The following is a 27,318-nucleotide window of genomic DNA, read 5'->3' on the forward strand; positions in this document are numbered from 1 at the left end:
CTGGGCCCTGGTGGCACGAGAGCAGCCACAGACAGTACTGACCCATGAGCAGGGCTGTGTTGTAACCAAGCTTTATGGGTAAACAGACAGCAGGCCATGCTTGGTCCGTGGAGGGCCGTGGTGTACCAACTCCTGGGCCAGCACCCGTGTCTTTGCTCCCCCTGCCCATCTGACTGAGGGGCATACCCCATGAGGATGACCTCAAAGACCAGGCAGAGACCCCAGGCATTCCAGAGGCACGCATGCTTGATGCTCTGTCTCTCCAGGAAGCCCTCTGGGATCACACAGACAGGGAACGACCCTCTCTCTGCCCCAGCCCGTGGGTCACCCTTCCCTGGTATCTACCTCTAGAGCCCCACGGAGGAAGCACAGATTTTCTTTAAAACCACCAAGATGCAAGGTGCAAGGTGTCCTTCCTCAATCTACACACGCGGCAAGGAACAGCCACTGACACGCACACATACACACACACACTCAGGAGGTGCACCTGCACACAGACTTGGCCACGGCATGCAGCAGACAGGGAACAAAGGAGGAGGAAGACAGTCTTCCAGTCACAAGGCGGGGGCCCACAGAAGGGCAGTGACAAGCCTGAGGCCATCCCAGCCATCAGTGAGGGCACCAGAGCAGCGCCAGGCCCCTCCAGCTGCTGCCCGGATCACCGCCCCCCTCCACAGTTATCTGCAAGGCAAGGACAAAGCCTGGGAGACTGGCCAGAGGCTCCTCTGCAGTGGACACACACGAGACCACAGCTCACAGAAGTACAGTACTGTCAGGAGCCTTGCCAAAGCACACCAGGGATGGCCCCCCTCCCCCACCGCATCCCCGGGGGTGGGGTTCAGGCCACAGGCTCTGAGTTTGATTGGAGGACACAGAACCAGCTTGGGGGCCCCATCCCTGCATCCCAGCCTGCAGATACTGCCTCTGGGGGAGAGCTTTCGAGATAGGGGACAGCCCAGCCTTGCAGCCCGGGCCCCTGAGAGCTAAGAGAGGTGTCGGGACAGCAGCCCGGGCCCCGGCCCCAGCCCCAGCTCCGGCAGGACAGCTGGCAGGCACGTCACTACCTTTTGTCGAAGGTCGTCCCGTGAGTGGCGAAGGCCAGGCGCTTGCGCAGCTCGTTCCTCTCCCGGGTCATCAGGCGCAGCTGAATGGACAGGTTCTCCACCTTCTCGTTCACCTGCCGGTCAGCGAGCAGGGGTGGCGGGGACGGCGCCTTCCCGGTGGTGCCTGTGAGAGGTGGCAGCAGCGTGAACTTGCACCCAGGCCCCGTCCACCGCCCTGTGCTCTCGCCTCCTGGCTGCAGCTCGCCGCTCCTGACAACCCCATGAGGCGGTCCCACCCGCATCCCCTTTCCCAGCGAGACGCTGTCTCGGCTTGGTGGGCTCTGAGCAGGTTGGGCAGCTTCCTCTCCCTCCTCCTCCTCCACTACACGAAGTCATTTCTGTCCAGTTCCATCACAAGCCCAGAGGCAGCGGGGGATCCTCCCTGACTCTTGACATGTGGGGCCTCCCCTGGACACGCCCACTACCCGCCCACCAGGCAGGTGCAGGGGGAAATTTTCTATGGAGGACCAATCACCCCGAGACAGCGCAGGCTGAAGAGACCAATGAGCACCCAGGAAAGGGGGCTCAGTGTTCACGGCCACGACCCACAACCCACCCACGCAACCGCAGCTGACACGGCCGTCCCAGGTAGTAATTTAGTCTCCACAACAACCCCATAGGTGGGTGCTGATAGTATCATCCCTACTTCACAGGTGAGAAACTGAGGCCCAGCAGGTTAGGTAATCGACCAAGAAAGCCATGATGAGCCAGGACAACAGCAGAGCCCAGGGAAGCCAGGGTGGGGAGCACCCACCACCTCCCAAACCACAGCTGTTAGCAGCACTGACTGCGTGCCCGGCCCGCGTGGCCGTCTCTGAAATGCATTCCATGTTATCCCGTTCAGATACTGCTGCTGTCTTCACCGTGAAGATCAGGAAACGAAACTTTACCGAGGGGTGGGCATTTAGCATTGTGGCTGAGAAACCTCCACCCTGTATCAGAGGACCTGGGTTCAAGTCCCGGCTCTGGACCCCCCGTTCTAGTTTCCTTGCTGATGCACAACCTGGGAGTTAATAGGTGATGGCTCAAGTGGCCGAATCCCTGCCATCCTCTTTGGAGACCTGGAACAAACTTCTGGCTCCTGGCTTCAGCCTGACCCAGCCATAGTCAACACTGTGGGCATTTGAGGAGTGAACCAGCAGGTAGATTTCTCTCCCTTGCTCTCAATCTCAGTCTCTCTGCTTCTCCACTAAATAAAAATAATATTAAAAAAAAAAAAAAAAAACCAACCACCACCACCTCATCGGGGTTAAGCAGCTGTCCAGTCCCAGAGCCAAGGAAGCTCAGTGCCAGGACTCAGACCTGGAGCTCAAGGCACTACCAAGAAGTTCCCGGGCAGGCGCCACGGCTCATTAGGCTAATCCTCTGCCTTGTGGTGCTGACACACCGGGTTCTAGTCCCGGTCGGGGTGCCGGATTCTGTCCCGGTTGCCCCCCTTCCAGGCCAGCTCTCTGCTGTGGCCCGGGAGTGCAGTGGAGGATGGCCCAAGTCCTTGGGCCCTGCACCCCATGGGAGACCAGGAGAAGCACCTGGCTCCTGCCATCAGATCAGTGCGGTGCTCCGGCCACAGCGCGCCGGCCGCGGCGGCCACTGGAGGGTGAACCAATGGCAAAGGAAGACCTTTCTCTCTGTCTCTCTCTCTCTCACTGTCCACTCTGCCTGTCAAAAAAATTAAAAAAAGTTCCTAAGCTCTGAACTTAGGACTTCTGTATGCTCCTAAAAGGACTGAGGACTCCAACAAACTCTGGTTTAAATGCACTGTAGCTATATAATAGCATCTACCAGATTAAAAATTAAAAGCAGAGGACCGGCGCTGTGGCATAGCAGTTAAAGCCAGCATCCCATATGGGCACTGATTCAAGCTCCTGTGCTCCACTTCCAGTCTGGCTCCCTGCTAATGTGCCTGGGAAAGCAGCAGAGGATGGTCCAGGTTCTTGGGCTCCTGCAATCACATGGGAGACTCGGAGGAAGCTCCTGGGTCCTGGCTTTTCAGCCCTGCTCTGGTCGTTGTGGCCATTTGGGGAGTGAACCAGCAGATGAAGATTTCTCTCTCTCTCTCTAACTCTGCCTTTCAAGTAAATAAATAACTCTTTTTAAAAAGTAAAACCAACAGAGAGGGGGCCAGTGTTGTGGCACTGCAGGTAAAGCCATCGCCTGCGACTCTGGCATAGCATATGGTCACCAGTTCATGTCTTGGCTGCTCCACTTCCAATCCAGTTCCCGCTAATGCTCTTGGCAAAAGGCAGTGGAAGATGGCCCAAGTGCCTGAGCCCCTGACAGCCACACAGGAGACCCGGATGAAGCTCCCAGCTCCTGGCTTCCACCTGGCTCAGCCCCAGCCATTGCTGCGATCAGGGAAGTGAACCAGCAAATGGAAGATTGGGCTCTCTCTCTCTAACTCCACCTTTCAAATAAACAAACCTTTAAAAACATAACAGAAAAAACTAACAGGATTTTAAAGTATTTCTTTATTTAAAAACAACAAAACCCATTGCATAGTCTTAAGATTTTTTTTATAGAAAACTAACTTTCCTTCCCCATTACCAAACACACAAATGCAGTGAGAAGAGTCACAGTGTCTGCGTTTTGCATCACCATTTAATGCCCGCCTCCCTAAGCTGGCTGCAGCGTCACCCAGCAACGCCGCCATACGCCGGACGCAGCCTCTGCAAATGGCAAGGACCAGCGTGGAGAAGGCGGTGACGTCCCGGCACCACTGTGGGAACGGTTCGGAGCTCACGGCCCTGAGAGGACCTCAGAGAGACAGGCTGCACTTGGACAACAGCTGCTCTGGGCCATAATCAGAGAAACATCAAAGGCCCAGGCTCAGGACTGGAAAGCAGGTGCCTTCGGGGAAGTAAGGAGTTCCCACCCCCATTTTGCAAATGAGGCAACAACAAGATGCACCCCTGGCTCTGAGAAGCTGAGGAGACAGAGCAGGGGCCATCAGAGCAGACTGTCCTAAGGTACGTCCTGTCTCGGTGTCCAGGACTTGGGGGCAGCTAGCCATGCACATGATGATGCCGACGACAGCAAGGAACTGAACACTGATGTGTACTGAGCACAGCCCACGTGCTGCATTCTGTGCTAGACACACCCATCCTCACGCCCCTCGCCCCCATGGGTCCTGCCAGGTGTGTGCCAGCGTCACCCCCAGAAAGGGACATCCAGGAAGGGCACAGGGCTGGAGAACCCCCAGCTGTGAGTCCTAGGCAAGGCCTCAACCACGAGGCAACACCACCCCCCACCACGAGCGGCATCCTCTCCCCTCCCCACACAGGAAGCACAGAAGCACGGGGCCACCTGGGCCTGAGAGCCCACCCGGGGCCAGGCTCTCAGGCCTAGAAAACACCAGGGAGGTGAAGGGCCGAGGCGCCTCGAGCCAGACCCCAAGTTGTGCTGTGCCAGGAAGTTCCCAACAGCAGCAGGTGCTGCCGAAGCCCCGTCCCACCCATCTGACCACGGAGACGGCTCAGGACTGAGAGGCATCCCGAGGACGGGGCAGTCCCGCTGTCCAGCCGGGTGCCACCAGAACAGCTTCAGCGCCTGCGTGGAGGGGAGCCCATGGCCGCACGACAGTAGAACCTGCCTCTGGATGCGCCCTCCGTGGGCCTGTGACCTACCTGGCCGAGGGCCATGGGGGCAAACCTAATTCCTCTTCTATAAAACACACCTGCAGGTCTGCAAGGACCCCTGCCAGGGCCCTGACGGCCGCACACACCCAGGACAACACCACCAAAGGCTGGCAAGGATGTGGCTGGGCTCATAAAACGGGGTCCTCAGACGCTGCCGGCCGGGACACAAAGTGAAGCAGCCGCGTCAGCCAACAGGGCGGCAGCCTCCTACCCAGCCGAACCGTGCCCCTGGCAGCCCCACTCCTGGGGTTTGATTTTACCCACGAGACAAGCAAGTGTACACTCCCCGTAAAGAGCAGTGTGCAGCTCTTCTTCGCAGTGGCTGGTGAAGGGTCCAGTGCGTCACACCCGCACGGCGGCAGAGGGGGTGCAACTCGGCCCCTACGCCCAACATCTCGGCTGAGTGACACAAGCCGTTCTCCAGAAGGCAACCCCACGAGAGGAGGAAAGAGCTGCGACCGTGCCAGGCCCGGGGCGGAGGGAAAGGCTGCTGACCTTCCCGGGGAGGGTGCTGCTCTACACCGTAACTGCTGATGGAATTCACACCCCAATGGACACAACTTTTAATATGTTCTTTTTTTTTTTTTTTTTTTTTTTTTTTTTTTTTTTTTTGACAGGCAGAGTGGACAGTGAGAGAGAGACAGAGAGGAAGGTCTTCCTTTGCTGTTGGTTCACCCTCCAATGGCCGCCGCGGCCGGCGCACCACGCTGATCCGATGGCAGGATCCAGGTGCTTCTCCTGGTCTCCCATGGGGTGCAGGGCCCAAGCACTTGGGCCATCCTCCACTGCACTCCCTGGCCACAGCAGAGAGCTGGCCTGGAAGAGGGGCAACCAGGACAGAATCCGGCACCCCAACCGGGACTAGAACCCGGTGTGCCAGCGCCGCAAGGCGGAGGATTAGCCTAGTGAGCCACGGCGCCGGCTTAATATGTTCTTTAAATTAAAAAAAAAAAAAAAACCTTTGCAGGCAGTAGCCTGAACCCAAGCCGCATCCCTGGGGTGCTGTGACAGGGGGATGGACTGTCACCCCGCCACCCCTGTGGTGTGAAAACAAGTGAAGTGGAGACGACCACGGAGCGGGCGGTCAGTGGGACCCCAAAGGCCTCACCCTCTGCTGCGACATCTTTCACGTCCAGATGCACAGCTGCCCACTCCCCAGACCTGACTACTTCCTGCTCCACGTCCAGAACCCACCGAGAGAAGAGAAAGGCCTCCCCTTTCCCTCCGGCGTGCAGGCCAGGACTCGGGAGGGAGGGCATTCGCTGTGCGCTGCTGGGAGACACCTGGAGGGCCGCACAGGCCTGGATGGTGGACAGCGAGCAGCACCAGCTGGGCCTGGGCGCGAGGGGGTGCCAGCAGGCAGCGGGAGCAGAGCCCCTTGCCCACCGCACCCAAGCTCGCCTACAGCTGAGGGCCCCTGAGCCCTCTGTCCTGCACTCCCTCCCCCTCAGGCTCCCGCTGACCCCAGAGGCTGCGGCCTCCATCTTATTGTCAGCTGGACCGGGCACAACTTCGCCTCAGAGCCCAGGGGGCCTGTGCTGCCTGAAACCAAGGAGAAGGCCGGCAGTGGCGAAAAGTGGCCTGGTGGCATGGAGACGCCCGGGTGACCTTCTCGGCCACCTCCAGGCCCTGGCTGGGGGGAAGTGGCAGGGGAGGCAAATCAGTGGCAGGACACCAGCCTCAGAGGCATTGAGCCAGCCTCAGCCACAGCCCAGGGCCGCCGGAGCCAGCCAGGGAAGACCCAGTCTCTACCAGGAACCTGGCAACACATCAGGAATGCGCACCGTCAGGTCCCACCCAGACCTCCTGAACGACGTCCCCGAGGGCGACTCCCAGCACTGAGTGTCCTGAGCCCTCCGGGTGAGTCTGACGCCTGCTGGACGCCTGCTCAGCGCTAGTCTGGACCCAGGGACGCTGCACCTGCTGGCCAGAGCAGCTTTTCTCTGGCTTGTGGTGTGGCTGTCCAGCAGCCGCTGCGGGCCAGGATGCAGGGAGGACCCACGGCATCAGGGACTCGGAGTGAAAGGGGCGAGGCCCAGCACCCCAGCCAGGTGGAACACTGCCCTCGAATCCCTGACTCACGTCTGCACAGAGACAAGCAGCAGTGGCCGAGGGCTTCCCGGCAGCTCCGATCCAGGAGCACCATTCCCAGAAAGCCCAGCTCACGTGCCACCTCCTCCAGAAAGCTTTCTCTGATTTCTCTATCAGAACCAACTGCTCCCCACCCTGAGCTATTGCTTTCTATCCGAAGAAGAGCTTAGCTCTCGATTGACTGGACAGCACGGGGATCTAAGAAGAGGACAGGTCCCCACGTCACTGGAGATGGGGAACAGGACAGACACATCTCATGGCCCATGCACCTCACCTGAGCCCCCCCAGGCCCTGGCCATCAGAAAACACACACACCCCAGGCTCTGCTTCCTGATTCCTGAATATAACCTGCCATTCTGTTCCATATTGGCTTTTCTTTTTCAAAGATTCATTTTATTTATTTGAAAATCAGAGTGACAGAGAGATTGGGAGAGACAGAGAGAGGTCTTCCATCCGCTGGTTCACTCCCCAGATGGCCTTAAGTCCAGAACTCCATCTGAGTCTCCCATGTGAGTGGCAAGGACTCAAGCACTTGGCCCATCTTCCGCAGCTTCCCCAGGTGCATCAGCAGGGAGCCAGATCAGAAGCGGAGCAGCAGGGACTCGAATCGGTGAACCGATACACAATGCTGGCAACGCCAGTGGCAGTTTAACCTCTGCTGTGCCACAACACAGGCCTCATGGTTTCTTCTTAGGGAGATACACGTGGGAAGGTCAAGATGCTAAGGGCCTTGCTCTCCTTGTCCTCAGATTTACAAAGACCAGACAAAGCAGGCAGTGCCCGACCAACTGCCAGGGCAGGGGTGTGCTTGTGGAGGGCTCTGGTCCTCGCACTCAGTCCCCACCCTGGGGCACTGCTCCCAGCCCCCCAGATGTTCCAGCTGCCTTGCCAGGGATCAGGTGAGGCCGTCACATGGACACTGGACCCTCGCTCGGTTCCTGATACAGCAGGCACAAGGTGAAGGTCCAGAACCTGCATCTTGAACGAGTGCCCAAGTGCTGCTGGGCCAGGGCCCCGGCTGTGTGGGTCCTGGGCTGGGGCACAGTCAGGCAACCCAGCTGTGGTCAATGCAGGAGGACCGTGCAGGCACACGGGGCACGGCTCCGTGGCTCACACAGAGAGGGAGCACCCCTGACGATGGAGAGGGTCCTCACTGTGACGTCCCACAGGGGCGCTGCTGAGCCACAGGCGACTTGGGAGCATTTGCAATGTGGCTGGTGTGACTTAGACACCAGAAACTTCCATTTTGCTTTGTCCATTCGACCTTAGCCTGTCTCGGACATCCCAGCACTGAGCACCATCAGGTCTGGATGGGATGGCTGGACTTGCTGCTGGACACGCCACCCGGAGTCCAGGGGAAGGCAGATGCACAGGAGGGCTGGCCCACATCCTGACACGCCCAGGCTGCCCGAAGTGCCACCTGCTGTGCGGGGTCACACGTCTCCCTACGGGGTGAGGCAGCACGAGGGGGTTCAAGGCACAGTGTCGGCCACGAGGGAGCAGCAGAGCAGGAAAAGGCACGCTGGCTTCCCACGGACTTAAGGGGGCCTGACCAGAGAGGGGGCAGGGCTTTCGGCATCAACGATGCGGGCACAGCCGGCACAGGCTCAGCCCTCCAGGAAGCAGGTCAGGGCCCTTGTTCTCCACCTGTCTGCGACTCCCAGGGAGTACCTGGGGACGCTGACAGGGGCCGAGCCAGCTGCCAGTGCACCCGCAGCCAACTGGCGGTCGTTCCCTGATGCTTCTCCAGGGGATACGGACCTCCAGCTGCACACAAAGTCCCTACTCAGGCCTGAAATGCCACCACTCACAGCACCGCTGGGAGTTAAGCATCTCTCCGGGAGCCTCCTTTAAAAAAAAAAAAAAAAGTGTTCATTTGAGAGGCAAAGACAGACAGAGAGCACCCCCATTTGCTGGTTTATTCCCCAAATGCCTACAAGAGCCGGGGCCAGAGCCAGGAGCCAAGCACTGGTCATCCAGGAACACGGTCACTGGAGCCATCACGCTGCCTCGCGGTCTACACCAGCAGGAAGCTGCGATCAGGAGCCAGAGGTAGCCAGCAGGCAGTCTGGTGTAGGCCCCCAGCTGCTTAACTGATAACCTGAGCCTGCTCCCTGGAGCCCCTGTTCAGAAGGCACCCGTGCCTTGCACTGTCAACGTCCACGACTTAGTAGAGCTCAGACCACGAGAAGGGAGAGGCATGAGACAAGTAAGAGGGGTACGACTGGGACTCACAAAAGCCCCCCGGGACCCCTCCTACTGCCCTGACTGCCCCACCCCACGTGCTCCCCAAAGGACCAGCCCCGAAAACCCCATCACCCAGGGGACATGCCTCGTGGCCCCCAGAGCAGGCAGGACAAAGCATGGGCACGTCCCGCTGGGCGGCAGGGTGCGCTCTGAGACGGGCACCGAGAGGTGGCTGAGCGTGCATGCTGGGTGCACTCACACGACAGGGCTACCCGGTCTCTCGGGAGCACATCGGGCCCTCCCTCTGCCCAGCGCTGACCGAGACTGGGTAATGCACAACAAGGATGTGATGTGAGGCTGTCAGGAGCCCTGGTTCCCCACAAGGCGTCCTCCCTGAACCCCGGACAGCACGAGAGCCATGGGGCGAACTGTGTGGTCCCCAACAGATGCTGGGACCTAATGAGGTGACGTGGAAGTGAAATATTACTTGGAATATGTAGTGCTTGGACTGAACGGAACTTAGCTCCCCTGAACTCATGCACACATTCAAACCCGGGGTCTTATGCTAAGGGTTAACAAATTCACGTGGATGGATTGCGGGGGCCAGGGGGAGGCTCCATTTATGGCATCTGGGAGTGGGGAGGTTTGGGGGCAGTTCTCTGCAGCCTGCCTCCGGTGCCCTCTCTGCTCCAGGGCCCACCATGTGACCGTCCTGCTGCACAAGCCCCTCCAGCGCCAGCCCCCACCACACGCCATGCTATGGAACCACCTGAGCTCAGACCACGGACCTCCAACCGCACACTTCCCAAGTCGCTCCTCTCGGGTATGTTAGTTAACACAAGCAAAGGCTGACGGATGCACGGGGACAGCACAGACAATCAGGATAAGACGAGGTCACACGGAGCAGGCCCCTGACCCTCTGTGACCAGCGTCCTTCATGAAAACGGGAAACTTGGAGACAGGCACACATGCTGAGAGAACGCCCCGGGGACAGGAGGGCAGGGATCAGTGCTGTGAGCCTGGCAGGCCAGGGGCGCCGAAGGCCATCACACCCACCAGAAGCGGGAGAGGGGCCTGGAACAGACCCTCCCCTCCCTGGTGCCTCCAGACAGCGTGGCCCTGCCAATGCTGATCTCGGACTTCTGCCCCAGAACCTGGATGGTGAATGTCTGCTGGGCAGGCCACCCTGTCCGTGGTGCTGAGTGCCGGCAGCCCGAGCAAACTAACACCAATACCTGTCTTCCTCCTTCACTCATCACACTGACCTACGTGACTGTCCCCCTACAGGCCCCGAGATCCACGTCTGCCCATTCACCGCTGCTCCCACACCCCCAGCAGCACACCGGAGCTGTCCAGTACACGGGCTGACCAACGGACAGTCTGCCCCGGAGAGTGCTGGCATCCCGGGCGGGCGACTTCCCCTCCAGGAATGCCGATGTCCAGGGCCAGATCAGCTCCATGAGCCTTTTCGGCTCCAGCACTCCAGGACTCAGCACTGCAGGTGCGTTCACCCACCACAGTCAGACGGGCACATCGGAAACCACACTGGGGGTGCTCAGCAGTGGGGCCAGGGTCACGGAGGGGAGGGACGGCCGACTTCCCTGCCAACACCACTGTCGGTGAGCTGACAGCAGGGCCGGCCTCTGCACCCCACAGTCAGAGAGGCACCGACTGGCTACTCCTGCTCCTAATGCAACAAACTGCCCACCAGGCTGCTCCTGTCTGGAAGACAGTCCCAGAAGGGCTGGCTACAGACGGTGACCCCTGACCTCCTACACGGCCTCTGCACAGGAGGGGGGATGACAGAGCACTGGGAAGGACCCCTGCCCCAACAAAGGTGGTGAACAGCAAAACACGGACGTCCCTGGCACCTGCCTCCCTTCCAACATCACAGCCCACAGCTGTGCCTGGATGTGGTGAGTGTCCCCAGGGGTGTGGGGGCGGGGAGGCCATGTGAGAGGCGGTCAGGCTGCTGCAGGCACCTGTAACGCAGGCCTTGTGGACTCCAGTTGGTTCCTAGAGAGAGGGTGGTTCAACAAGAACAAGACTGGCCTCCCGTCCCCCGGCTCCCTGTCCCTCTGGCTCGCCTCCCAGCTCTGGGAGGGAGCCCCGCCACGGTACTCACCCACACTGCTGAGGGAGCTGCTGCTCTCCGAGTCTGACGGCATGATGGACAGGACGCTGTACGTGGAACCTGGGGATGGAAGGGGAGACCGTTTGTGATGGAGTCCAAAGGCGTCCCTCGTCTGCAGCCCGAGCCACTGTCACACCAGGGCCAGGGACCTGCCACCGAGAGGCCGGGCGGAAGCTGTGCAGAGGGCAGGGTCTGGACCTCGGTTTCTGCAGGCCCTGCCCCCTCGCTGTGCCCACGCCCCCTGGCTCGGGAGACAGTTGCCCGGGGGCTTGTTGGCACCCGTGGGGCACGGCTGAGCGAGGGAGCAGCATTTGCTGTGGGGCGGGGATTTCCTACAGCTCTTTACCCCACGCCGAGGGTAAGAGAACACAAATTAAACATCAACTAAAACTTCCTGTTCACTCCCCAGCCATTCCGCACTCATGTTCTAACCGCATCCTAGCTCAGTCCCCAACGATTCAATCAACATCTGCCCCCTTACTAAAAGTCACCCATGGGGGCCAGCATTGTGGCACAGGGGGTTCAGCTGCCGCCCAAGACACGGGCATCCCGTCTGGGCACCGGTTTGAATCTCAGCTGCTCCACTTCCAATCCAGCTCCTTGCTAATGCACCTGGGAAAGCAGCAGAGGATGGTCCAAGTGCTTGGGCCCCTGCCACCCACATGGAAACCTGGATGGAGTTGCAGGCTCCTGACTTTGGCCTAGCCCAGCCCCAGCTGTTGCAACCACTTGGGGAGTGAACCAGTGGATGAAAGATCTCTCTCTCTCTCTCTCCCTTTCAATCTCTCTGTAACTCTCCTTTTCAAGTAAATAAAATAAATCTTTAAAAAAAAAAAAAAGTCACCCAGAACATTATGAGCAATTACAGTCATCAAAGCCGGGGAGTGAGTGGCACCTGTCCCCCACCCCCACCCCGCCGGCCCCTGGCCTTGGGTCTGCGCTTCCGGTTCCTTCCCGGTTGTGAACACACAGTCGTCACGGCTTGGTATGAATTCCAACGTTTTCAACACCAGGTGCTACCTGCCCGGCATGGGAAAAACCTGTCTCAGAGCACCTACTTTCTGAATCTAGCCCTGCCCGCACCCCAGCGACTGGGGAAAGTTGCTTCCATTTCTCAAACTCTGGACTTTGGGTGGACGGTGAGGGCCACACAGGTAGGCGGCCTTAGAATAAAGGCAAGCAGGTGAGCAAGCAGGTGCACCCAGCGGGAAAAGGGACGGCAGGGAGAGGACACAAGCGAAAGGGAACATTGAGTGGCCGCGGGAACGGGGGCAGTGGCCAGGGTGCATGGCATTTTCTGAGAAGCCTGCAGGTGTTCAGTGGGGACTGGAGGAGGGCAGGCGTCGTGTCCTCCCATAGGACTGTCCGAGGGGCCTCAGGCATAGGAACCGGGGACAGCAGCATGTTGCTGGAGAAAGCTGTTGCTCTGAACGGGTCAGGACAGTCAGTGCACCTGGCACGGCCGTCGTAGCAGAAACGCACACAGCACTTCGGGGAGATGCAGCCGAAACGCCACTGAGCTCTAGACTTCTGTGGTCCTACTGAAAAACAATAGGCCGCGTCCCACGTCCGGTGCTCTAAGCCCAACCCGTGCTGTCCACTTTGCTGCGTGCTCAGCGTCTCTGCACCTGCGTCTCCACCAAACAGTGAGCCTCGCGGATCGCTCAAACCATCCCCTACCATCCCCTACCTGAGCACACGCTGAGTGCTGCTTCAAGACCTGAAGGATTAAGTCAGACACACTTTAGGGCAATCCACTGATAGTAGAACCAAGAACCCACCACAATGTCTGTTGAGGTACTTTCTAAACTCAGCTGTCGTTCCTTGAATCATTCGTTCCTCCTTGATGGGGGCGAGGCAGGCCAGCCAGCTGGTATGTGGGTGGACTGTTTTCGAAAGACTCCTACTCAGAAAACCAGGCGCAAATAAACCCTCCCACTCCCAACTCCAGCAGTCTCTGCAGGCCGGCTCCACACTGCTTGCGACACCAGCAGCCCGCACTCCGGGCCTGACTCCTTCCTCCCGGCTGACACCGGCAGCGCCCCATCCCCCAGCTCACCGCTCCTCCTCTGCAACCGTCTCTCTCCTCCCCGTGGCGAGACTCCACTGATAATTAAAATTGGCAGGCGCCCTTCTCTCCCTCCCCCCGCCTCTCACCCTGGCCAGGGAGTCCACAGGCCGGGCGACACATTCTGCTCCTGGTCTCTGTCCCCGCAGTCCTGGCTGGGCCCCAGGCCTGACCCAGGGCGGGGTGACATCTTCATCTGCATCGCTGGGCATTGCCCCCCGCCCTGGCCCAGGTGGCTGGCAGGGCTCCTAGGAGCTGGCAGGAAACAGCAAGTGAAATTGGACAGGACCCAGTTTGTTCAGAGCCTTGGACGTCACGAAGAGGACAAAAGGGCCCCAAGATGACATTGTCGTGGTCAGGCTTTGTCTCTGCGGCTCTTGTTGTCCTGGACGCCTGCGTGGTCGGGGCTGCTGAGAAAGGAGGCTCTCTTCCCAGAGTCACACGGTGTCCTTTCCCAGCCAGTGGCCTCTGCGGGGCCTGGGGTTTCCCTAAGAGCCCTTTCTCAGGAGAACCCGCACCCCGCACAGCCCCTTGCTCCTGGCCCCCGCCCAACCTAAGGAGGGAGGGTCCTCCCCGGGATCACTGGCAGACACATCCATGTCCACCTTGGCAGCCCTTAGACCTCAGGCAGCTCAAAGGCGAGCGGGGCTGCCACAGCGGGGAAGCCGGTTCCCGATGCTCAGCTCAGGCGGCCAGGCTACCGAGGGCTGCATTATCAGCATGCCCCCCCACCCCAGGCACAGGGCAGCAGGCAGTGGCCAGAGAGGCCCGGGGCTGCCCGGGAGCAAGCTGTCAGCACCAGTGGCACGGTGGGGAAGTAACTCAGACAGGTGAGCTGGAGGCCAGCCTCTGCCGCCAGCTGCACCAGCGGGGCATTCTTCACTGCCGAAGCAATTCCCTGGGGCCCTGCACAGGACAGGCTCTGAGTCAGCCCATTAGGGTGGGGCCTGAGATTCTGCATCGAGAACACGCCCCTGGGGAAGGTGGCCCACAGACCACAGAGGCGCAGGGCACCGTGGATGGCTGGGGGGAGTAAGGGGGAAGCAGATGGTGAGGCAGCAGTGGCTCGGGAGGTGCAGAAGCCTGGACAGAGAGCTGGCCTGGGGACCCTCCACGCCACGCCAGGCCAGGCGCTGTCTTCGTCCTTGAGAGGAGCCGGCCTCTGCTAATTCTGTTTACTCTGACTCAGCCCCACTGGGTCACCGAGACCACTTCAAAAGAGCTTCCAGTAAAGTCACCCAAGCGATAAGGGAACGCCCCAGCCCTCCCAACGCCCGCAAGGCCCAACGCCTGCAGCCCCTAACACGCCCCTCCGTCCACCTGGCACTGGACAAGGCCCCAGTGACTCATGGTCTCCTCCCATGGAACCCACGACATCCGAACCAGCACACACAGTTCTCCACGTCCCCCAGAGGGGCCCGGGGAGCCCACCAGGAGACTGGGCTCACCGGGAGTGCAGCACCCCCACCTCAATCACCCGGGAACAGGGAGGCAGAAGGAAAGCTGCTATTCTCTGGGGTCCCCGAGGACAGCAGGAGGGGCTGCCCTGCCTGCCGACTGCAGCACCTGCTGCGCTAGCGCAGGGAGCTCACGCAGCCCAGGGAGGCAAACCACTGGCGGCACAGCACGCTGCACGGAAACAGCAGCCAGCGGGAATGCGGCACGGCCTGCGCCAGGGCTGCGCCAAGCCCCTGACAGGCGGCGCCTCGGTTAACGCCCACAACAGCCTTGGGCTTGTCCTTAGGCCCATTCTGTAGAGGAAGAAACTAAGGGTTAGAAAAATTGAGTCATTTGCTTTGGGTCGTGAGAGAGGCAGCAAGGGGACAAACGGTGGAGAAGCCCAGGCCCGTCCAGCCCAGAGCATACGCTCCCAACCCCAGCCCACAGTTCTGTTGCTGGCTCCAAACACAGAAAAGCGGTCAGGGACGACTCCGCGGAGGAAGGGGCCGGAGCTGGCCCTGGAAGAGGGTGGCCATGGCTAAGAACCTGCAAAGCCAAGCAGCTTGAGGCAGACGGGCAGAACCACCCCTGTGCAGGCGAGACGCCTCAGAGCAGGGCGGGCCTGGCAGTGGCCTTGTCCCTCACTGCCCCCTCCACCCACCGAGAGGACCCTCAAAGGGCACTGTTGAGCTGGGCACAGGAACTATGCAGGAAGGAGAGGTAGGGGAGTGTTACTGCTGATGGGCACCCGTGCTAGGTGCACAGGCAGGTCCCAGAGCGAGGCCATTCAACTCCAGGTACTGCAGAGAAGCCACTGTGCACTGGCCCCCTCCCGCAGAGCCACACCCCCCTGCTTTGAGGACTTCCCAGGATGCCATGGGGGAGCGGGGCTCCCTGGCTGACAGGAAGCCCTCTTGCAGAACCATGTCCACTCCTTAACCTTTCAAAATCTGGCCCACGGCTGCAGACGCCGAGACCCAGCATCTCGGGGAGCTGGACAGAGACCACAGTGCTGTCAACAGGCCTGGGAGGCAGCAGATGGCCCAAGCACCTGGGCCCCTGCCACCCTCGTGGGAGACCCACATGGAGCTCCTGGCTCCTGGCTTTGGTCTTGCTGAGACCTAGATGTTGCAGCCATTTGGGGAGTGAACCAGCAGTCAGAAGACTGGCTTGCTTGCTCTTGGTCTGTCTCTATCTCCCCTGTTCCCTTCAAATACATAAATCCTTAGGGAGAGAGGGAGAGGGGAGAGAGGGAGAGAGGGAGAGAGGGAGAGAGAAAGGAAGGAAGGAAGGAAGGAAGGAGGAAGGAAGGAGGGAGGGAGGGAGGGAGGGAGGGAGGGAGGGAGGGAGGGAAGGATGATGGCCAAGCCTGCCCAATACCTACAAACAGGGAACACAGGTGAGGGAGTGGGGGACAGGCCATGGCATCCCCTCCCTGCCCCCCACCCCTGCCCCCTACCACACCCAGACACAAGGACACGGGAGGGGCGGCCCCTCCTCCGTAGGCTCCAGCCAGACAAGCCCCCCCGTGGGCACATCCGCCCGGAATAAACCTCTGGTGGGCACCAGAAATCACACCAGCAGGAGGCGGCTCTCTGCAAGGTGCCAGCGGAGCTGGCTTGCTTGGGGCCCAGTCGCCACACGGCAGTAAACAGGAACAGTGGCAGCCACCACGGCACAGCCCACCGCCCTCCACCAGCTCAGGGTCTCGGCACCAGGCCACGCAAGCCTGAGCAAGCTGCTTCCACTTCCTGGGTCTCGCTCCGAGTGTAAGAAACAGGAGGGACAACGAGTGAGGGGGCTCCGTAGGCAGAGAGGCAGACCTGCGCACAGAGGTGGAGCCCGCACACAGGGGCAGGCCCCCCAGGGGAGCCCTGGACGCGGACTGCTCGCGAGGCAGGCCACGCAGTTGCCTGCACAGCACAGAGCACGTCCCGGGCCGGAAGTTGATTGCCAGGCCACCCCTCTGCTTCTGGAAGTCTTGCCGCCGGCAAGAGGCTCTCCGCTGAGCACCCTGTGTGTCTGCCGGTGCCACCTCCCTCGGGAGCCAGCGTCCCGCCCCACTCCCAACCACGAGCTCCGTTTTTCTTCTCTCTTAGGGTAAGGGGGCTCCTGGCTCCTTCCACCTTCCTGCCCGGCCACAGCCAATCCCAGCCCCGGGCTCCTTCGCAGATCTGCCATTCTCTGACGCACACATAGGACACAGCAGAGTGCTCATCACGTCCCTGGCAGCCCAGCAGGCCCCACCCCGACGCTCCTCCAGTCCTCACTACCACCGTGCACAGTCGTCAGCAGCCCACCTCAAGAGAGAAGGAGTGAAGGCACTCCCAAGAGGACGCCCCGCCCACGGTGGGCACATCTGTGCCCAGAGAGTACAGAGAGTCTTGCGGGAGTGCAGTGAGCGCTGCACGCAGCAGAGAACAACATGAACAAATCCCTGCCCTGGCCGGTCTCAAGAGCTTCTTCCGGGTCTCCCACGTGGGTGCAGGGGCCCAAGCACTTGCGCCCATCTTCTGCAGCTTGTTGGCACTGCAGGCGGCAGCAATTACTGCCTGATACAGTAAACACGGCCAAGAAGAGATAAACAAGTGTAAAGTGTATCAGGCAGTAAAGGCAATGAAGAAAAACACAGCAGGTTAGAACAGATTGGAGGGGCTGGCGTTGGCCACCTGCAATGCTGGCATCCCGTGTGGCCCCTGGTTCGAGTCCTGGCTGCCCCATTTCCTATCCAGCTCCCTGCTAATGTGCCTGGGGAAAGTGGACCGGCTCAGCTCTAGCCATTGTGGCCATCTGGGGAATGAACCAGAAGATGGAAGGTCTCTCTGTGTGTGTCTTTCTGTAATTCTGCCTTTCAAGTAAATAAATAAATAAATAAATGATAAAAGAAGAACAGAATAGAAGGTGGAGACTGGGGTGCAATGGCCAGGGGAGGTCTCTCTCAGAAGGTCACCCTTGAGCAGAGACCTAAAAGAAGTGTGTGCTGAAGGAAGACTGTTCCACAAGGTGCAGCATCACACACAAAGGCCCTGGGGCCAGCCCGGGCAAGAAGCCCTGTGTGGTTCGGGTGCAGCCACCTGTGTGAAGCAGCAGGGAGGATGTCGGCTTTCCGCCCAAGTAAGACCGGCAATCTCTGCATGGCTGGGTAGAAGAGACACACGCTGTCTCCATAGGTAGGGAGGCATGGAAGCGGGGGAAGCCGATGCAACAACCCAGGAAAGTTGAGCTGGTGGCTTGTACCAGGGTGACAAGTGACACAGGTGACAAGTGGCTGGATTTCAGGGCTGGTGCTATGTCATGGCAGGTGAAAGCACTCTGTGCAATGCTGGCGTCCCATATGGGCACCAGTTTGTGTCCCGGTTGCTCCACCTGTGACCCAGCTCCCTGCCAATGGCCTGGGACATCAGAGAAAGATGACCCAGGTGCATGGAGCTCTGCCACCCGCGTGTTAGACCCTGAAGAAGCTCCTGGATCCTGGCTTTGGCCCGGCAGAGTCCCAGCCAACGTGGCCATCTGGGTAGTGAACCAACGGGCGCAAGATCTCTCTTTCTCTCTATAAAGATTTATTTGAGAGAGAGAGAGAGAGAGAGAGAGAGAGAGGAAGACTGACCAACCAAGCTTCCATCCACTGGTTCACTCCCCACATGGCCACAACAGCCACATCTGGTCCAGGCTGAGGCCAGGAGCCAGAAACTCTATCCGGGGCTCCCACATAAGTGGCAGGGGCCCACGTACTCGGGTCATTTCCGCTGCCTTCCCAGGTGCATGAGCCAGGAGCCAGGTCGGAAGTGGAGCAGCTGGAAAGAGAACCAGCAACCTGATATAGGATGCTGGTGTCGTGCCGGCCCCGGGCATGTTTCTGAGGGAGAGCAGAAAGGGTCAGCTGATGCAGGGAGCGCGGACCAGCGAAGAGCGAGCAGGGGAGGGCGAGGCAAGGGCCAGGACGCGGGGAGGACGGAGCTGGCCCCTGGCTGAGAGGGGGCCCTGCAGAGGAAGAGGTGCAGGGAGGGGTGGGAGGCATGAGCTTGTGAGACGCCTGCAGACGCCCGAGCGCCGATGTCAAGCAGGCAGCCGGATGTGCAGCTCTCAAGCTGAGGGACGACATCCGGACCAGAGGAACAATCTGGGAACTGTCAGTGCGCGCTCAGTACTCAGAGCAAGGAGATTTGACGGGACCACCCAAGGAGGGCGTGTGGAGAGAACGGACAGTGGAGAGGGCCGAGGACTGGACGCGAGTGTTCCAGCGCTGAGGGAGGGGAAGAGGAATCAACCAAGAAATCAGAGGGGGAGCAGGCGGTAAGGGTAAGGGTGGAGTCAACCACCAACCACCCCAGAGGGGAAACTGAGCCCAATAGCACATGGGCAGGGCTCAGAGATGGCCTGGGTTGCCTGACAGTGCAGACAGCACAGCACAGACACACAACCCTCCTGGCTCTGGGCCACCCTGCACCTGTGCCCCACCTACCACCGAATCTCCCAGGGCATCAAGAAGACGAGTCAGAAGAGAGCTTGGGTCAGAGAGAGCCTCCGGTGCATTCTGGACACTTTCCATGTTACATATCACAGTTTTCTAGAATATACCACTGCACTCTCACTAGGAACAGCAGGCAGTGTTTAATAAGTACTTGTCCCAGGAAACATGCTATTTATATGAGTTATTTCATTTCACACTAACAACCCTATGAGACACAGACTACTGTCAACTGTTTTTCTAGACAACGTGCAGGCCCAGACAGGCCAAGTAACTTGCCCAAGGTCACCGAGGTAATAGGTGAGCCCCAGTGCACACACAACTCCCACCCACCAACCCTGTGGTACCTCCTTTTGCACACGAGAAAAATCAAAACTCACCAGTTCTTTCTCCAGCGGCCAGCAGAGGATGTGAACCATCAGCATCTGCCCAATCACCACTCGGGTGATAAGAAGCACCTGGGAGCTACACCTGATGGGTCAGGAACTCTGAGGAGCAGGTGCACCTGCTTCAGGGCCAGCATTCAGCACTGTGGCAAGGTCATTCTTTCTCAACAGCAGGAAGGAAGGGAGGCAAGCGTATGAAAGATGGGTTCCAGGGGGCTGGCACTGTGGCATAGCGGGTAAAGCCGCCACCTGCAGTGCTGGCATCCCATACAGGCACCAGTTCAAGTCCTGGCTGATCTAGCTCTCTGCTGTGGCCTGGGAAAGCGGTAGGAGATGGCCCAAGTGCTTGGGCCTCTGCACCTGCGTGGGAGACTCAGAAGAAGCTCCTGGTTCCTGGCTTCAGATTGGTCCAGTTCCAGCTGCTGCGGCCGTTGAGGAGTAAACCAGCAGATAAAAGACCTCTGCCCCTGCCTCTCTGTAACTCTGCCTTTCAAATAAATAAATAAATCTTAGGGAAAAAAAAAAGAAAGAAAGAAAGAAAGAAAGAGACAGGTTCCACCACAGCTCTGCTGGTGTCATCCTTTGGTCCTGCTTCACCCTCTCTCTCCCTGTCACTCCTCCAACCAAAGGATGAGCCTCTCCTGGCCCCCAGAAGAGACCAGGGAAATCTCTGGAAGGAGCTAGAGAAGAGTCTCGACCATAGGTCTTCACAAAGCAGCAGGAAACACACTGGGATTCCAAGAACCCACTGGTGACTCTGAGTGTGCAAGGTGTCTCTGTCCAGTGTCCCTTAAATGCCACATCAGCCCTCAAATGGCCACCTGTGTCCACTCATCTCAGATCCAGGTAAGCTGGGAACAGCCCTAGTGCAAGCTGGGAGGTGACCGTGACACCCCGGGCTGGACAGGTCAAGGTCATGACATCCACAGAGGCCGAAGGGGACAACTACAAAGGCTTTGTCCATCGGTGTCATCACCACCCTCTTCCTGCCCACCCAGGCAACTCCAACCAGAGCTCGGCAGCTGTGGAGAATCCCTCGCCCACCATTCTATGCGGGCCGGAACTCACTGAGACCCCTACCGCAGGAGCGCGAGACAAATGACCGTACAGGGGAAGGGGGCCGGGGTCAGGAGCTGCCCGGACCTGGGCCCTCGCCGGTGTGGCCAACACACACACACAGTCTGAGCCTCGGTTCCCTCCAGCGTCCCCGAGGGCTCCCCAGGCTGTGGGGCCGAGAGAAGGAGGTACCGTGTGCCGAGGTGCCGTCTGACCACCAATGCCATGTTCCCAGCCCGCTCCGACTCCCCTGCGAGTCCGTCCCCGTCTCCCCTTTACGCTCAGCCCCTTCCTCCTCCTCTTCCTCCTTTCTGCCACTTCCACTCAAGACCCAGCGCATGCAGAACTGGGTAATGGAGGAGGAGAGAGGGCTTCACCTCCAGCCCTCTCCACGGCGCTGTCCACGCTGTGCGCCAGACCCCACCAGGCGTCACAGCCTTGGGATTTGGGCAAGCCGGGGCTTGGGGCATGGGAATAAGCCAGCAGTAAAACCCCAAGGCAAAGGTCCCACCTGGGGCTCAGCCTTGCCTTCAGCGGGAGCGGGTGGCCAGGTGGTGGACAGGAAGGCTCGGGAAAGGGAGAAGGCACGGGAGGAAAGAGGACACACAGGCTGCTCCTGCCAGAGCCCCCAAGCCACAGGTCGCGGGGTGCAGAGGTGGGGAGGATGGGGCGAGGGGGCTGAGGTTCCAGCCGGCCGGGGGGCAGGAGGGTGTGGGAAGGGGACAGACAGGGAAGTGAAGAGGAAGGCCAGGATGGCCGGGACCCACCAGGTGTGAGTGCTGGGGAACCCCCGGGATGACGGGCTGCGGGAGCTCGAGAACTGGAGCTGGAACGAGCAAGGCAGTCCCAGGCTCCCCCAGGCCTCTCGGAGTCCTCCACCAAGTGTGGGCCACACAATGGAGGGGCCCAGAGGCACAGAGTGGGTCCGTGCAGTCCTCGGGTAAGAAAATAAAACAGAGGGGAGGGCACACCCAGGGCCTCCAAAGGGAGGACCCCGAGGGGATGCTGGGAAATACCATCTGCCTGTGGACAGGGAGGAGGAAGAACCTCTTCTGGAGGTGACAGAGACCACGGGGGGGGGGGGGGTCAAGGGGAAGCGAGAGAGCAATGCACCCTAGAAGGCTACGGGGTGCGGGCGGTACAAGGCCAGGGAGGACTCAGGAGGCAGAGAGACTTGACTGGGTTGGCAAGAGGAGCCAATTAGACTGGAAAAGGGAAGAGGTGCATCTTAGAAGAACCGCCAGGCCTGCTTCAAGCACTGTGCTAAAGGCACAGGAGTTCATACCTGCCCTCACTAGGGGACGATGTGGGATGGATTAGTGATGTCTGCCATGGGCAAGGCAAGGGAGGCAGGCGACATGGCCGGATGGAGCAGTTACCACAGCCAGGTTCTGGCGGAGGGTGTCTGGCAATCATTTAGGGAGTGAACCAGCAGATGGAAGACCTTTCTCTCTGTCTCTCCCCCTTCTTTCTGTCTGTAACTCTGCCTCTCAAATAAATAAATCTTTGAGAGAAAGAGAGAGACAGAGATGGGGGATGGGGGGAGACTGGGATTGAAAGTCCTGGGAAAAGAATTTAAAAAAAAAAAAAGAATGTTTCTATCAATTCTTTCAGGGAAGCCCTGAGAAAGAGAGAATAAGAATCTGGCTGGGAGGGGCTCTGGAGATCGGGCCCAAAGTACAGGACCTTCCTCCCAACCCCAGAGGAGCCCTCGCGGCTCCTGACACAGCACAGGCACAGCGATACCATCGGGAGGGGGAGCCCTGTCCACACAGTGCTGGGTAAGTGCTTTGCAGTGGTGGCCTGCCACAGGTAGCTGCAGAGTCCATTCCCAAACCGCGGGGATCTCAGAAGATGGTTTGCTCAGCAGACAGGTGCACGAGCTCACCTGTGGAGACCACGCAGGGGTGAGGAGCTGCTGCAGGAGACCTTGGGTTTCAGACTATGCAGCACCCATGTGGCTTGGGGACTCTGTACCCCAGACATCCTGAGGGGGTCCTGACTGGGTCAGGGGCCCGTGCTAGCCCCTCTGATGGGTAGCACGTGAGGAAGCAAAGGGATGAAGGACGTGCCCACAGGGAAGGCAAGAGTGCTTGCTGCGCAGGTAACGCAACTGCACCCCAGCCAGTGCCCAGACACCCTCCGCCAGCTCCAGGAGCCACCAGTCACTCAACACAGCTCCCGGCCCCAGGCTCCCAAAGCTGCCATTGGTCAGAATCACTCAAGCCTTTTTTTTAAAATGCCACATTTCAGGACCTGGCCCCGCTCCCAAAATCAGCACCTCCAGCAACTAGGATTTCTATGTATTCTCATTATATGGGAGGCAGAGAGGAGAGAGAGAGAGAGACGGAGACAGAGACCTCCACCTGCTGGTTCACTCGTCAAATGCCTGCAATGGCCAGGGCCGGGCCAGGGTGAAGTTGGGAGCCAGGAACTCCATCCAGGTCTGCCTTGTGGGAGGCAAAGACCCAAGGACTTGGCCCATCATTACCTGCTGCCTCCCAGGGTGCCCATCATCAGGGAGCTGTAACCAGGAGCAGAGCTGGAACTCAAATCCAGGCACGTGGCTGGGGGATGCAGGCCTCCCAGCTGGCACTTGTACCATGGGCCGAACGCCCTCCCCAGGACTTGTCAGGAGCTGCTCAGTGACTGTGACGCACGGGCAGCTCGGGAATGGCACCAGGGCCTCTGCACAGGCACCTCAACCTTCCTGCCTGCCCTCAGCGCGTGCTGACTCCTTTTGCTAATGCTCACCCAGAAACACCCGGTCCCCCAGGTGTCACTCTAGGACCCTGGAAAATCAGTAGAGTTACTGTTGCAGGCTCAACTGTATTCCCCCAAACTCACATATTGAAGCCCCAGCCCCCAGCACCTCAGAACACGACCGCCCTTGGAGACAGGGTCTTGGGAGAGGTGGCCATGCTAGGATGAGCCCAGGTGACTGGCGCCTGTGTGCGACCAGGACATGAGCACACACACGTCCAGGGATTCAGAGCACACTGTGTGCAAGCTCAGCAGAAACCAACCTGCCCACACCTTGACCTTGGCTTGCAGCCTGCAGACCTGGAGACAAGAAACAGGTGAGCTGGTTAAGCCTCCTGGTCCATGGTACTGTGTGAAGGCAGCCCTGGCAAGAGCACGCGGCTGGGCGGTTCCCCCAGTGCTGGGCCATGCAGGCATCGACCACAGACGGGGGCATCACCGAACTCGGGGCCCAGTGTGCAACGGGGAGGGAGGTGCTGCTGTTTGCTCCATTTTATGGACAAGGACCCTGAGGCTCTCCAAGGTCAGGGAAGCAGCCCTGAGGCACCCAGCCTCAAGCCCTAAGTTTTTAACAACTGCTGGACCTGGAAGTCCCACCCTCCCCCACCCCTGTCCCCACCCCTCACCTGCCTGGGTGAGCACCAGACCTTGTGACTTTTTTCCCAGCCTTAGGCACCAGCACACACTTAAAGTGAACCTGGCCTTTCTACCATGCATAGTTCTAGAATCTTTCTTTTTCCATAAGCATCATATTGCTTTGGTTAATTAGGGGGAAAATTATTAAGGAAAAGAAAACCTAACAGTTAAAGAGATTCTGTTGAAATCTTCAGCCTGTGTGCAAAGAAGGAAGTAATCCAAAAGAATGAATTTGGAAAGACTACCGAGAATAAAGGAGACACACGTGCTGTGCTGCGGGCAGACATCACCTTAGCAGAGAGATAAGGGATACGAAGCCCCTGAGGGGGAGGGGGTAGGGGGAGGGGAGGGGAGAGGGAGGGGGAGAGGGAGGGGAGGAGAGGGGGAGGGGAGGGGAGGGGTGGGGGAGGGGAGGAGAGGGAGGGGGAGAGGGAGGGGGAGAGGGAGGGGAGGAGGGGGGAGGGGAGGAAGGGGGAGGGAGGGGGAGGGAGGGAGAGGGAGAGGGAGAGGGAGAGGGAGAGGGAGAGGGAGAGGGAGAGGGAGAGGGAGAGGGAGAGGGAGAGGGAGAGGGAGAGGGAGAGGGAGAGGGAGTAGAGAGGGGGGCTGCAGTGGCCAGTCATTTCCATCTGGAAAATCCAGCTCTCTCATGGCAGACGGGGCTCAGACAGCCAGCGGCCACCAGCACGCAGCCCAACAAAGTGCCAATTTTCTTGTGTCCTGGGGCTTGCTGGGCCCCCAGCTTCTCAACTCAGATGGAAACAGGGAGGATGGTGTGCAAACACGCGCTGTCCTAGGGGCACACTTTGAGTCCACACGTGTTCTTTCATTTTCCCAGCACTTCTGCCCACAGTGACTGCATCAAAGGTGGGAAGGGCTGGGGGGAGCGCGGCAGAGCAGGGCTGGTGCAGGCTGCAGGCTGAGCCCCTCAGCCAGCCCCACAGAAACGGCCTGGGCCGGCCAGGGTCCCACCCCCTTGCCTCCTCCAAAGACCGTACCCCACCTGCGACAGAGGACAGCAGAACTCTGGGCAGAGGGTTCAACGGGGACAGACTGCAAGGGCCATGGACACTAGCAGGGCACAGCTTCAGGACACAGTTCTAGGGAATGACACCAACCCCGCTGGAACCATTTCACAGGGTAGCCCCTTCCTAGCTCTGCCATCAGTCACCGACGCCTCCTAAAACAGTCTCCAGAGCAGACAAGAACATGCCCACATCCACTCTGGGCCCATGACCACCTGGCGGAGTCCCGAGGTACGGAGAATCCATTCTTACGCACAGGAGGGGGAACCTCCAAAGGCTCGCGAGAATGTGGAATTAGGAGATACTCAGATGGGGTCGGCGCCAAGGCACAGTAGGTTAGTCCTCCGCCTGCAGTGCTGGCATCCCATATGGACACCGGATCTAGTCCCGGCTGCTCTTCTTCTGATCCAGCTCTCTGCTATGGCCTGGGAAAGCAGTGGAAGATGGCCCAAGTGCTTGGACCCCTGCACTCTTGAGGGAGAGCCAGAAGAAGCTCCTGGCTCCTGGCTTTGGATCAGCCCAGCTCCAGCCTTTGCAGCCAATTGGGGAATGAACCATCGGATGGAAGACCTGTCTCTCTCTCTCTCTCTGTCTGTCTCTCTCTCTCTCTCTCTCTGCCTCTCCTCTCTCTGTAACTCTGACTTTCAAATAAATAAATAAATCTTAAAAAAAAAAAAAAAAAAGAAACCTCCAAAAGTCTTGGTCCTCCTCTGCGTTTGCAAGTTGTGCAGAAAAGGTAAACACCTGGCCGGAAAGGGGTCCCAGAGGCGCAAGGCGCAAGTGCCCTGGAAACTGCTAGACAGGGCAGGCATCTGGCTGGGCACTCAAGACGCCACCTGGTGCCTGCATCCCAAACTGGAGGCCTGAGGCCGAGTGCCAACTCCACTCCCGATTCCGGCTTCCTGCTGACACACACCCTGGGAGGCAGCCGGTGATGGCTCAGGTTCTTGGGTTCCTGCCACCCACAAGGGAGACCTGGATCGAGTTCCAGAATCCCAGCTTTGGCCCCGCCCAGCCCTGGCTGCTGTAGGTGTTAGGGAGGCGAACCAGCGGATGAGAGAGCTCTATCTCTGTCTCTCTTTCAAACAAATTTTAATTTTTTTAACTGAAACTAAAAACATTGGGAAACAGTCTAGAGTTGCAGCCTGAAAAGGAGGACAGTTCCTGCAGCTCTGCGTCCCCCACCAATGAGAAAAACGAGTCTGCCCTGGGCCTCCCGGCTCCAGGCTGGCTGCCCAGGGCCTGGCCACCTCGCCCTTGCTGACGGCACGCTCCGTCCACGGGCTCACCACAAAGGCCACTTGTTTCCCATGAGTGCCCATGACAGTGGCTCAACCAGTTGGCCCAGTCGGAGGCCGAGGTCCCGCTGGAAGGGTGGTGACGAGGCAGACAGTTCGAGAGGCGGTTTCGGGTTACCAAGCTCCCGGAGGTCCCCTGCCTGGTAACCGCCCTCCTGGAGCTGTCAGGAAACAAATGGGGACACGGCTGATTTGAGGAGGAGGGGCACTAGGTCCCTGTGGGTGGGGGCTAGAGAGGACTGTCCTAAACGTGCACAAGATCCAGCAGGCCACAGCAGCTGCCGCAGGTGGCTCCATCCACCCCTGCAGTGCTGCATTCGGCACAAAGCCATGACATGGCAGGCTGAGAAAGTCTGGGAGAACACCATCTCCTCACGCCCAAAGGGCGCTAATGAGGAAAAGAGGAAGCCTCCAAGCAGACGGGGGCCAAATTCGAGGGGTAACACCTGGCAGGTCTACCAGACACCGGCAAGCAGCTCCCGACTGGGGGTGCTCCTGCCAGCACTGGTGGCCCACACAGGACAGCTGGTGGAACTCCTGACTGGGAGACTCCAGCAGCCACAAGGTCCACTGTCCTCCCACCACGCCCTGCCTCTCACACTCACCTCCTTCCACTGCCAACACCTCTCGCGGCTCAGCCATCTCAGCCACCTCCCAGTTCACCTGGGCTCTCAAGGGTCCCAGCTCTGCCACCTTCCTCCATGGCAAGGGACAGGGTACCGCTGTGTCCCTCTGCTTCCTCATCTTAACATCTTACGACACAGAGCATCATAACCACAGTTCACATGGAAGGGTCACGGGGGAGCTCCGGCACAGCCACTTCAAGCCCCTGTGAATGCCACCTGCACAGAGCGTGTCCCCTGTGTGTCCCCAGACCTACCTCCTGGCTGCCTTGCAGCTGCCGGTCTAGGGTCTCCACGGCAGGACTCAGTGCAGTCCCCCCAAGGCCTCTGGCCCGGCCATCGTACCACACGCTGATGCCCGGGTGCTTCCAGCACGCTCACCACCCCTGCCGGCATCCTGGCTATCCC

General features: G+C 59.4%; 1 protein-coding gene across 2 annotated transcripts in view; it reads right to left on the minus strand.

Moving 5' to 3' along the window:
- DLG5 (discs large MAGUK scaffold protein 5) overlaps positions 1–27,318 on the minus strand; it is a 106,931-nt gene that overhangs the window by 50,560 nt on the left and 29,053 nt on the right. For both annotated transcript variants that reach the window (XM_051823772.3, XM_089314116.1), the window contains exons 2-3: positions 11,142–11,210; positions 1,065–1,227 (exon numbers count right to left, since the gene is read on the minus strand). In XM_051823772.3, the coding sequence (XP_051679732.3) occupies positions 1,065–1,227; positions 11,142–11,210 (232 nt within the window). The remainder of the gene's footprint in view (positions 1–1,064; positions 1,228–11,141; positions 11,211–27,318) is intronic.

The sequence above is a fragment of the Oryctolagus cuniculus genome, chromosome 15 (assembly GCF_051225735.1).
Source record: "Oryctolagus cuniculus isolate XC-2025 breed Fujian yellow rabbit chromosome 15, ASM5122573v1, whole genome shotgun sequence".
In the NCBI taxonomy this organism is placed as follows: domain Eukaryota; kingdom Metazoa; phylum Chordata; class Mammalia; order Lagomorpha; family Leporidae; genus Oryctolagus; species Oryctolagus cuniculus.